The sequence below is a fragment of the Panthera pardus genome, unplaced genomic scaffold, assembly GCF_024362965.1.
Source record: "Panthera pardus isolate Hobbes unplaced genomic scaffold, ASM2436296v1 HiC_scaffold_5, whole genome shotgun sequence".
NCBI lineage: Eukaryota > Metazoa > Chordata > Mammalia > Carnivora > Felidae > Panthera > Panthera pardus.
The window spans coordinates 19,810,506-19,823,222 of NW_026526980.1; the positions used below are offsets into that span (position 1 = coordinate 19,810,506).

Genomic DNA, 12,717 nt, shown 5'->3' on the forward strand with positions numbered 1-12,717 from the left:
GGTGCAATTGTAAATGGTTATTAGCCCTATTTTACAGATGAAGAAACTGTATGGAACCTTTTTCCATTGTTTCGTGTCTTCTTCAATTTCTTTCATAAGCTTTCTGTATAGTTTTCAATGTGTAGCTTTTCACCTCTTTAGTTGGGTTTATTCCTAGGTATTTAATGGGTCTTGGTGCAATTATAGAATGTTATCCCTATTTTACAGATGAAGAAACTGAGGCAGAGGGGATGAAATCACCGACCCTAGGCCGCACACAGAGGAGGCAATGCAGCTCAGTGCCAGTGTCCCGTCCGCTCTTCTGTGGCTCCCCTGGTGCCTGGCTTAGGAGCAGGGAGGGGCAGGCTCTCTGGTGCCAGCTCCTATCTGCTGTGGTGTCTGGCTGCAAACGGCCCCTCACAGCCCTGCAGAAGGTCGGAACTGCAAGCCCAAACACTGGTGAGGAAGGGGCTGGGAGGGAAGAGCTTATCTTCATAGAGCACAAGTTGCTCGAGTCACTTGGAAGCCTGAAACCCTTTGATGACCCGGGATGACCTCCTGGATGTCTGCGGGCTGGGCGGGGGTGGTCGCAGATCCAGACCCTTCGAATGCCCGCAGCCCCCACCCCTACCTCACCCCGTTCTGCCCTGCAGGACACCCTCTCTTTCTCTGGGCTGGAGAACTTTGCATCACCCTAGCGCCTACTGTGTACGAAGCACCTTCCAGGGTCTGCCGGGACAGCAGACAGAAACACCTTGCACCGTCACAGAGCTCACGTGCTGGTAGGGCCAGCCAGCCAGAAACAAGATAGGGAAGTAGAAGATACAGCATTCGAGAAGGTGAGAAGTGCTGTGGAGAGAAACGTGTGGGGGGCGGAAATGGGGGGGTGCAGACCAGGGGGTGGGCACAATTTGAATAGGGTGGCCAGACAGAGCCAGAAGCTATTATTTGAGCAAAAACTTGTGAGGAAAAAAAAACAACCAACCAACCATAGCAACAAAATAAACAAACAAACAAAAACCCCAATCTATGAAAAAAGGAGCCATCTAGATATCTGGGTGAAGAGCCTTCCAGGTGGGGCCATGACAGCACCAAGGCCCCAAGGCTCACATTTTTCGGAAACAAATGGAGGCCTTGGTGGTAGGAGCAGGGGGAATAAGGGCAGGAGAGGGAGGGAGGGAGGGGGGGAGGGGGGGAGGGGCAGATCAGGTATGGCCTCGTTGGCCATTCTGGGGACTTGAGGCGGTGGGCACTGTCTTCAGGTGTAGAGCAGCTGAAGGGTAGGATCAGATGTGTGATCTGGGGCCCTCTGGCTGTTCTGTTGGAAAGAGAGCTCCAAAGGAGGATGAGGTCACAGGGAAGGAGACTGGTGCATGTACCGGGTGAGAGTAGGAGAGGTTTGGACCAGGGGGTAGTGGTGATGAGGAGAGTAGGCAGACTCTGGATCTTTCTGTGTTGTTTTATTTTCGAAATTTTGGGGCCACCTAGCCGGCCTAGTTGCTGGAGTGTGCAACTCTTGATATGGGGGTCATAGGTTTGAGATCCACATTGGGTGAAGAGATTACTTAAAAATAAAAAATTTTAGGGGCGCCTGGGTGGCTCAGTGGGTTAAGTGTCTTTTTTTTTTAAAGCTTATTTATTTCGACAAAGAGAGAGAGAGCATGAGTAGGGGAGGGACAGAGAGAGAGGGAGAGAGAGAACCTCAAGCAGGCTTGAACTCATGAAACGTGAGATCATGACCTGAGCTGAAATCAAAAGTCAGATACTTAACTGAACCACCCAGGCATCTGACTCTTGATTTTGGCTCAGGTCATGATCTCACTGTACCTGAGATCAAGCCCCAAGCGTTCTCTCTCTCTCTGTCTCTCTCTTTCTCTCTCTCAAAATAAATAAACGAACTTTAAAAACAAAAAAACATGTCCCCCTGCTGTATGCCTAAGCGAATAGACGGGTGGTAGAATTACATTTTCAGTACGGCATCTGGATACATCATAAAAACTTTGTAGTTCTCAGAAGCCTCCTCTGGGTTTTTTTGTTCTTGCCCTTGGGGAAGTGTGATGACCCCATCCAGCGTTTTTGTTAATGACCACTAATTAAAAGACTTCTTCAGGGGCCTGGGTGGCTCAGTTGGTTAAGCATCTGACTTCAGCTCAGGTCAAGATCTCGCGGTCTGTGGGTTCAAGTCCTGCATTGGGCTCTGTGTTGACAGCTCAGAGCCTGGAGCCTGCTTTGGATTCTGTGTCTCCCTCTTCCCCTTCCCCTCCCCCTCCCCCATTCGCACTGTGTGTGTGTGTGTGTGTGTGTGTGAAAAATAAAATAAACATTTAAAAAAAGACTTCTTTCTCTTCTTTTATGAGTAACTGAGTAGAGAATTAAGATTTGGAAGACATTCTTTCTCGCTTTTTTATTCCATAGTTGTCTTCTCAAATCTCAGGGCAGGTGCTAAACAAATGAGGGAAATGATGGCCTAGGAAAATGTTAAAATATATGAGAATATAGGAACAGCCCCACGGAAGAGGTGCACAGGGCATCAATGAGGGAAGGGGGTGGAGCTTCTGTGCCTTCTGGGAGCGCACGGCTCTCCTCGAATCCCCACAGCTCACCAACCCAGGAGCTTCTCCACTATCTGTGAACATTTTGACACATACGCTTCATTTTTATCTCCTCCATTATTACTTTTATTGTTATTACTGTTATTTGTGTGGAATCGTTTTTTAAATTTTTTTATTAAAATTTTTTGTTTTATTTTCATTTTTTACATTTACTTATTTTTTTGAGAGACATAGAGCACAAGTTGGGGAGGGGCAGAGAGAGAGGGAGACACAGAATCCGAAGCAGGACCCAGGCTCCGAGCTGTCAGCACAGAGTCCAACGCGGGGCTCAAACTCACAAACTGTGAGATCATGACCTGAGCCGAAGTTGGATGCTTAACCAACTAAGCCACCCAGGCGCCCCAATGTGTGTAATCGTTTAAGAGGAAGTTGCTGCATTGTGCACCTTCACTCCTATGTGCTTCGACGATGTATTTTCTGCAAACTACAACATTCTCTGTTGTAACCAGCATGTACTTATCAAGTTCAGGAAAGTGAATGTGAATTCAATATTACCGTCTACTCTACAGTCTGCATTCAGATTTGCCAACTACTCCCGTGGTGTCTTTGATAGCAACTTTTCCCCCTGATTCCGGGGTCCAATCCATAATGCGTTTTGTTGTCACATCTCTTCACTCTTTCAAGATCTGGAAGAATGTCTCAGGCTTTCTTTGTCCTTCCCAATGCTGACATTTTTGAAGAGTACAGGCCTGTTATTTTATAAAATGTCCCTCAATTTGATTTGCCATATATATATATATATATATATATGTAATTTGAGAGAGAGAGAGAGAAAGAGAGAGAGAGAGAGAGAGAGAACATGAGCAGGGGAGAGGGGCAGAGGGAGGGAGATTGAGGATTCCAATCAGACTCCATGCTCAGAGCGGAGCTGGATGTGGGGCTCATGACCTTGGGATCATGACCTTGGGATCATGACCTGAACTGAAATCAAGAGTTGAACGCTCAACTGACCAAGCCAGCCAGGCACCCCTTGCCTGATGTCTCTTAACAATCAGGTTCTGCATTGTTGCTGGGACTACCACAGATGTGATTTTGTGTCCTTCTCAGTGCACCATATCTGGAGCCTCCCAATGTTGGTTTGCCCCATGACTGGTGATGTTAAGTTTGATCACTTGGTTGGAGCACCTAGCTAGCTCAGTCAGTGAAGCAGTGACTTTTGATCTTGGGGTTGTGAGTTTCAGCCCCGTGTTGGGTATAGAGATTACTTGAAAATAAAATCTTAAAAAAAAAAAAAGTGCGATCATTTGGTTAAGATGATGTCTGCTAGATTTCTCCACCGTGAAGCTGCTAATTTTCCTTCGTAATGTGTATATATCTGGTGGGGAGATATTTTAAGCCTGTAAAAATATCATATATGCACCCCGCCCCTGCTGCCCCAATTTTACTCCACAGTTCATTCTTACTTGAATCAGTTATATGGTGGCTGTAGATTGGTCATTTTAAAACTCTACATTCCTTCTACAATGATCCAGTAGCTTTTCCTACTGGAAAAGCTTTCCTACCACTCTCCCTCCTCTCTCCCATCTTCCTCCCTTCCCCCTTCACTCTGTCTTTCTGGTAGTTTCAGGAGCCATATGAACTCATGGGTTCTTTCTTTATTCAGTGCATTAATCGATCACTACACTTATTCATTTTGATGCTCGAAGTGTCTCTGCTTTGGCCCCAGGGAAACTCCTTCAAGCTAGTTCCTTGTCCCTTTGACCCGTTCCTATCATTCTTTGAGCATGTCCTTACTTCCTGATGCAACAAGATATTCCAGGCTTACCTTGTGCTTTCCCTGCCCTGGCTTTGGAATCAGCCATTTTCTTAGGAGCCCTGGTTCCTTTCCAAGGAGAGAAGTATTTAGGAGCCAAGATCTGGGTTTCAGGTGCTGGCCCCATTTTGAAGGTAGAGATCGCAGGATGTACAGACACATTAGATGTAGGGTATAAAGGAAGGAGCGGAGTCCCCATTCCTTTCAGCTTTTGAAGACATTGCTTCTCTGAAGTTTTCCCAGGCGCTTCCCAAGGCTGACTCTAGCCCTTATTTTAGCAGGTCTTCTATTATTTGAATCATTTATACACAAACATGTCTCTGCATGTAGCCCAGTAACTAAATTTCCGATCCTGGTACTACCTGGGAGATCCTTATCCTTGGCCTTGGGTCCTTAGACCAACCTGGTTTTGAAGCTCATCTCTAGCCCTTGCTGGTTGCCTGAGCCTTGACAAGTCTCTGAACTGTTCTGTTTCTTAGTTTCTCCACCTGCAGAATTAGGGGTGATGATCGGTATCTCACAGGGTTGTTGTGAAGAGTAAATACTATGTAAATGTGAAGTGCTTGGCACTGAGCCTGGCCTGTTCTAGGACAGGTCACTTAATGTCTCTGTACTTGGCCTTCTCACCTGTAAAGTGGGCTTGCTGTGAGGAGCAGCTGGGACCATGCACAGAGAACCTTTGGTTCTGTACCTGGCAGAGTGCTGCTACCAGAATTTTCGAAGTAATGCCCTTCTGTGATGTCTTTTTCACATTTTCATGATCTCTCCCTCCACCCCAAGATCTACAGTCTTTCAGATAGGTCCCTGTTTCTTGAGTGCTTCAGGCTAGAGCCCGGGCCCAGCCTGGTTCTCTCTTCTCTCCCCGGAACTGGGGCCCCGCATAGAGCCTGGGGAACATCCAACTTTGTCAGCAGCAATTTGGTTGAAATGACATTTTTGTCAAAAATGCATTGTGCTTCAGCAATTGTTTTAAAGATTCAGAAACTGGGAGTCTCTGTGTAGTCTTACAAATATTTTGGTTGATTTTTTAGAATAAAAAGAAAGAAAGAAAGAAAGAAAGAAAGAAAGAAAGAAAGAAAGAAAGAAAGAAAAAGAAAATTTTAACCTGGGCGCCTGGGTGGCTCTCTCGGTTAAGGGACCAACTCTTGGTTTCAGCTCAGGTCATGGTCTCACGGTTCGTGAGTTTGAGCCCCCCGTGTCAGGCTCTGTGCTGACCGTGCAGAGTCTGCTTGGGATTCTGTCTCCCTCTTTCCCTGCCCCTCCCTTCTCGTGCTCTCTCTCTCTCAAGATAAATAAATCGACTTAAAAAAATTTAACCTCCAAGTACTTCTCAGCCAATTGTTTGTACTTTTCTATTTGCCATAGTAAAATGTTAAAATAACCTAAATGTCTGACAATGGAATGGCTTTTTTCTTCTTTTTTTTTTCTCTTCTTTCCTTCCTTCTTCTGTTCAGTTAAGCGCAGAACAGTATGTAGAATAAGATGTAATATAATGAAATACATGCATATATGCTTGCGTAAGCACAGATGTAACACCCAACTTTGCTCTGAACGTTTATCTGGTGGCAGGGTTTGGAGCTTTTCCTCCTTACACTCTCCTGTCAGGAGAGGCAATCTGCCAGGGCGCTGAGCATCCCCGCACACTCCTGCTCGCATGCCAAGAACACAGGTCCCAGCTGCTCTACATCCGGGCCATTTCTTGGGGCTGTTCTCTGGGCTGAGTGAGGGACACAGTAATGTTGCCCTGAAGAGCAGGCTTGCTTACCACCTGCTCAAACAGGGGGAAATGCCCCAAGCTCAGAGTTCCTTAGCGGCAGGGCAAGCCCCTTGTGTGTGTCACCCTTGTGGGACGTGGGGGCGAGGGGAACTAATGCAAACATTATGCTCCTGCCTGCTCTGCTGTGAGTGATGGATTCCCCTGTCTGGGACCCAGGTGTCTCATGTATCTGTGTCAGACGAACTCCTTAGCTTGTGCGTGGCATATAACCCCAGGCCTTCACACGGACCTGTTCAATCACTTATCACGTACATATACTATTACTTTTACAACATAAAAATCAGTTTGGGGTCACCTGGGTGGCTTAGTCAGCTGAGCGTCTGACTCTTGATTTTGGGTCAGGTCCCAGGGTCATCAAATTGAGTTCCATGTAGGGCTCCGTGCTGAAAAGTGGAGTCGGCTTGGGATTCTCTCTTTCTCTGCCTGTCTACCCTGCTCATGCATGCTCTCTCTCAAAAAAGTAAATAAATAAATACATACATACATACATACATAAAAATAAACATGGTTTTGATTTTTTAAAATATTTATTTTTGAGAGAGAGAGAGAGAGAGCTAGAGAGAGAACGAGTGGGAGAGGGGCAGAAGGTGAGAGAGATGCAGAATCTAAAGCAGGCTCCAGGTTCTGATCTGTCAGTACAAAGCCCGATGCGGGGTTCCAACTCGTGAACCGGGAGATCACGACCTGAGCCGGTCGGATGTTTAACCGACTGAGCCACCCAGGCACCTCTGGTTTTGATTTTTTTTTTTCTTTTAAAGAAAGGCAAAAAGCCAAAATTACACTCATGCAGAAAGTCAAAGCTTACAAATTAGAAGAGAGAAACAGAAATAAACAAATAAATAAATAAATAAAAGAAGTGAAAAAATATGTGTATACACACACAAAAAGAAAGAGTAGGAAAAAGAAAACAATTAGAGGAAATTCAGAAAACAACAACTATCAAAAGAAGAAAATAAAGGACCCCCTACTCATACCGATCCAAAGAAACTTGGTTAATGCCTCCGTACATATTTTTCCAGACTGTTTTCCATATAGCTTCCCACATCTTTATTAATTTTCCCCCCAAATAAAATCATGACGAATGAGTGCTTCGTAACCACCTTGGTCTAGTTAAGCACCCCACAACTGGGACCCCACGTGGTGGCCCCCCAAGCCACCAGTCTTGAGATGTCATCCAGAGCCCATCAGGACTGCACGCGGTCTGCAAAGGCTTTCGCGGCCCCCCCAGCCAGAGCCGAGGCCTCTTACCCTGGTAGTTCCGGGGAGCTCTCGGGGCAGGAAAGGGTGCTACCCTGCTCTCGGGGGCAGGAAAGGGTGCTACCCTGGGTTTGGGCCTAGCAACTTGGGAACCACAAATGCAAAGGAAGCCACCCTCCCCTCTCATGTCCTCCTCCGCACCCCCTGTTCTAGAGCACGGCTTTGCCTCACACCGGCTCTGACCCTCATCCCTCTGCCAGCCTCACCCCTCGCCGTCCCGGCTCCCAGCGAGGTCCCCGTTCCAGACCTCCCCCCCCCGGCACCCGCCGTGACCCCACTTGCCTCAGCCAAGACCCCAGAGCCCCTGGCATCATCTCAGACCCCAGCAAGAGCGAGTGATGGAGCTGTCATCACACAGCAGCTGTGGGAGCAGGGCGGGTGGGGCAGGATGCCGGGGTGGGGTGGGTGGAGCCAGGGCCACTTCCTTTCCCCCTGGGGCCCATCTGCCCAGTCCTGCCCCAGCCTCAGGAGGAGTTGGAGTGGTCTGGTCCCAGCCCTGTGCCCTCATCAAGCGAGCTGGTATGGGGCGCGGCCTGGCGGGGCGGGAGACTTCGCGGCCGCGGGAGATGTGCTGTGGCTTGAAAAGGGCCTGGTAGATGACAGGAAAAGATCAGGAGCCGCCGGGGCTGAATGGAGTCAGGGAGGGCCAGGGGGCTGGCCATCGCTGGAGCACGAGCAGCCAGGGCTCAGGGAGCCCGCGGATCAGGGCTGACGGCAGAGCGGCCAGCATCTGTGCCCTTGTTCTTTCTGATAATAGTAAAAGCGAGGGTGGAAAAAGCCGTTAAGCCGCAAGTTAGGCCTGGCAGTTAGCAGGGAAGTGGGCAGACGGGGAGGAGGGCCCGGCCAGGTTCTCCCCCTCAGTGCTTTGTGTGTTGGTATCTCTCCACTTCCCCTCCCTCAGGTCTCTGCTCCTGCTCACGCCTGTGGCCATGGGAATGATCCTGCTTCTCCTCCTCTTTGGGGGCGTCTGGACCCAAGAGATGAACACAGAGCTTGTGGACATCACGACCACTTTGGGGATGTCTGCACCCACAAGACCCTCTGCTTCTTTGACCCCAACTTTCTCTGAGCCCCCAAACTTCAGCGTAGTGACCCCCGGTCCTGCAACAGCCAGGGTCCGCGAGGAGAGCAACGGCACCGGGCCCCAGATCTCCCCACCTTCTTCAGCTTCCTATACAGCCAATGAGGTGTTCTTTCTCGGGGCGTCCACTACTGCCGGTGGTGACCTCCATGTACCTGAGCCATCGGTCTCTGGGGAAGTTGCCACCAAGAAGTCATCAAACCTGGAAACTAATGCTCAATCACTAGAAGACTTTCTGGAACTTCACATTATGACTGATGGAACCACGGTAACTGGCTCTCTGGAGACCTCTGATGTCACCAGGGGGCCCTCCGCCACCATGGCGACTGGCCCTCCGGAGACCTCTGATGTCACCTGGGGACCCTCCGTCACCATGGCGACTGGCCCTCCGGAGACCTCTGATGTCACCAGGGGGCCCTCCGCCACCATGGCGACTGGCCCTCCGGAGACCTCTGATGTCACCTGGGGACCCTCCGTCACCATGGCGACTGGCCCTCCGGAGACCTCTGATGTCACCTGGGGACCCTCCGCCACCATGACGACTGGCTCTCCGGAGACCTCTGATGTCACCTGGGGACCCTCCGCCATGGCCACTGGCCCTCCGGAGACCTCTGATGTCGCCAGGGGACCCTCTGCCACCATGGCGACTGGCTCTCTGAAGACCTCTGATGTAGCCAGTGTAACCCCTCTTACCATGTCAACTGGCTTTCTGGCGAGCCCTAAGGGGCCCAGTGGCTTCCCCACCTCCTTGGCAAAAGCAACCCCCATTTCTACAGGCACAGTTAGTAGGCATCCCTCATCAGTTCCCAAGAAAAATGGCACCCTGCTGGTGGCTGTGCTTGTGGCCCTGGTGGTGTTCACAATCCTTGTGACCCTACTCCTGCTGTGGCGCCGGCGGCAGAAGAGGAGGACAGGGGCCCTGATACTAAGCAGGGGAGGAAAGCGCAACGGGGTAGTAGATGCCTGGGCTGGACCGGCCCAGGTGTCTGACGAGGAGGCCCTGACAGCAGCAGCAGGCGGGTCTGGGGGCGGGAAGGGCCCCGGGGTCTCCGAGGGGGAAGCGTCTGGCCGGCAGCCCACACTCACCACTTTCTTCGATAGACGCAAGTCGCAACCGGGCTCCTTGGAGCTGGAGGAGCTGAAGGCCAGGCCGCCCCCCGTCCTAAACGGGGAGGAGGAGCCGCTGGTGGGCAGCAAGGATGAGGCTGTGGAGGCCCCTGCTTCCCAGGGGCCAGAGGCTGGAGATGTGGAGGCCCCTCAGTGCTTGTGAAAAACAGGAGCGCAGGTCAGAATGGCTCCCGGCCTTCACCACCTTCCCTCGTATCATCGCCTCCAGCTTCCTTGTCACGCAGCATCGTCTGGGTCCTCCCCCGGTATGTTCATCCCGAGCCCTCATCCGGCTTCTCAACCCCAGGTCTCCCAGCCGGCACCCACACCCCCGGAACCAACAGACTTTCCTCATCGATCCCAACTGGTCCTCATCACCCTCTTCTCCGCGTTTTTGTCCTTGAAATCAGCTGCTGAGTCTCCACAATGCCAAACTTCCTTGGCCAATGCCTTCTCAGAGGACTCCCCAGGGACACCGGAGTCTAGGAAGGAAGATGGGGACAACCCAGCAAACTCTCGCCGAGGATTGCTCTGGAAAGTGCTTTTGGCCCCATAGATTAGGACAGTCCTACCGGCTCAGCCCACGAACTTGACACTGCGAAGTGCTCCGTGCCCAGCTACTGGCCACCAGAGCAGGGACTGGGGGTGGGGGGGCATCACCTAGCTGTGCTCTCGGATCCTAGGCTGGCGCCTGGCCCACACTCCCCACCCCCTACCTGTGGATTGAGGTGGCAGCTCCTTCTCTTCCCCGGGGCAGAGGTGAGAAAAGTTTCCCGGCCGGTGTAGTCCTCCAGAAACCCTGGCACCCGCGTGTGTCCTGTCACGGGCGCAGCTTGCGTGCAAGAGGCCAGGCCTTGGCTGCGTTTGTGCAGGTGGCGGTGAGTAGGGCCGGCGTGTGGAGGGGACGGGAGCTGCCAATCCGAGGAGCCCCTGAGAACATCTGTGTCCTCATCTTGGTTCAGGTGGGGTGGAGGCGGCAGAAGATTAAGCCATGTCTGTAGCCCAATAAAGAGCGTGGGGCTTGATGGACTGCATGTGTGATTCTTCAGCTCAGCCACTGTTTCCCGTGCCCAAAGCCTCCCCTACTCCAGCTGGCTTGCTCCCAAGGCAGAGGAGAGGAGAGCTGAGGTGGTGGGGGGGGGGGTGCTGTTACCCGTTTAATGTGGATTTTAACATTTTAATTATTTGAGAGAGAGAGAGTGCAGGAGGCAGAGACGGAGGGAGAGGGGGAGAATCCCAAGCAGGCCCTGCACTAGCCCAGTGCAGGCCTCAAACGCGGGGAGCGTGAGATCATGAGATCGATCGTGACCTGAGCCGAAATCAAGAGTCGAGAACACTCAACTGACTGAGCCAGCCAGGCGGCCCTCGTTTAATGTGTTTGTATCTCCTCTTCCACTGGGGGCGGGCTCCTTCCCTTCTCCGAGAAAAGTCCGTGAGACTGACAGGCCCATAGACGCTGGAGCTTCCCCTGCGGTTCTGGGATGGGATGGTTGGGAGCGGGGAGAAGACCCCACCCCAGGCCAGAGCCCAAGGGGCCACAGGGCGCCAGAGATAGTCGGTATTTCCCCAGGACAAAGAGGAAATTTGCAAAGAGGAAGTTGTTGAGTCAGAGGGTGCAGTGGCTGAGAGGAGACAGGTTGACCCACAGAAAGGCCCTTGGGAAGTTGAGTGTGTGACTGCCCGTGGCCTGACCTTGAGGGGAGGGGAACAGCTCAGGGGTGCATCTGTTCCTGTGGTTCGGGAAGGGGAGGGGAGAGAAGGGACAGAAAGTGGCCACGGAAGATGGGGGTAGAAAGTGACCATGGGTCCACTTGGCCACCGTGGCTTGTGCCACCTGTGCTTGGACTGGGGACAGGCTGAGCTGGGACGAATGCAGCCCTCGCCAGTCATGCCGCCATGGCTGGGTGGAAGGTGTTTGCCAGGCTGAAAAGGGGGGAAAGGCCCCCTCAGCAGAGGGGGCAGTAAACGCAAAGTTGCCATAAGGGCCGTGTGACTATGGCGCACGTTGGAATGGGTGCAGGAGATACTATAAGACCAAAAGGAGGCCAGGGTGGGGTGGGGAGAGAAACAAAAGAGAGAATTATCAAGTGTGGTAATGAAAGGGCCAAACATATCGAGTACGAAAATGTTTGTAAATGGCTTATTACACCATGTGCTCCAAAACTATGCAGTAAAACGTCTATAATATAATGTCACCGGGGAACAAAGAGCTAGTTACTAATCTGTAAATACGTATGAATCTAGATTTGTAATGAAAATGCAAAAACATGGACGTTTGTGGGAAAAAAAAAAGAACTTGAAGGAAATATCCCAAATGTTCGTTGTGGTTATCTGTCAGGTGAGAGGTTTACGAATGATTGTTACTTTGTTTCTACTTTTCTGTATTTTCCCAGTTTTATGTAATAAATACCTATCACTTTTATGATTAGAAAAAAATAGTACCAAGAAGGTATTCGCTGGGGGGATGGGGTGTCTGGTTCAAGAACATGAGGTGGGAAGGGCGGGTTGGAGCCCCACTGTGAAGGACTAGGGAGTATGGATTCAGTTCTGAAAGCAGCGGGGAGGTCACCAAACCTAAGTCTGTTCTAGACTCTTCCAGGGCCTCTCAGACCCATCATCAAACCTCACTTCTTCCTGTCTTTGCCTCTTGGGTACCAAGTCCCCCTGACTCTGCGTCCATGGTCCCTTAGAGTCTTTCCTTCCCCCAGGCCCCAACACACCTTGCCTGGGTCCTGCCCAGACTTCTCTTTGGGTTTCTTGACCATAACCTCTTCTACCCTCTGCCCATGATGCTCCCAATGACTCTTCTACAAGGGTTCAGATTCCCTCCTAATGAGGTCAAGACAGAGCCTTAGCTTGAAGATAAGACCCCTTCGAGATCTGGCCCTGACTGGTCAGTCCTTGGTGCAAACACTCTATGCCCTCCAGCCACATCACATTCCTTGTAGGTCCCTGAATAGGCCATGTGTTTTTCTTGATGTGTGCTTGAGGGTATAGTTCAAAATGTTAAAAATATTTATTTTGTCCAGACAGTAACAAGTTAATTACCAGCACATTCCAGTTTCTTTTTTTTTTATTTAAAAAAAAATTTTTTTTTAACATTTATTTATTTTTGAGACAGAGAGAGACAGAGCATGAAGGGGGGAGGGTC

At 50.8% G+C, this 12,717-nt stretch overlaps 1 protein-coding gene across 2 annotated transcripts; it reads left to right on the forward strand.

Annotated features, from left to right (window-relative positions):
- Positions 1-7,751: 7,751 nt before the first annotated feature.
- SPN (sialophorin) lies at positions 7,752-11,761 on the forward strand. Of its 2 annotated transcripts, XM_053894578.1 has the most exons (3): positions 7,752-7,897; positions 8,280-9,017; positions 9,069-11,761. In XM_053894578.1, exons 1-3 carry the CDS (start codon positions 7,767-7,769, stop codon positions 9,727-9,729), a joined length of 1,530 nt encoding a protein of 509 aa, XP_053750553.1. In that variant the 5' UTR covers positions 7,752-7,766; the 3' UTR covers positions 9,730-11,761. The 2 variants fall into 2 exon arrangements, with proteins under 2 accessions (XP_053750553.1, XP_019291914.2); XM_019436369.2 differs by having other exon boundaries at positions 8,280-11,761.
- The last annotated feature ends 956 nt before the right edge of the window (positions 11,762-12,717 follow it).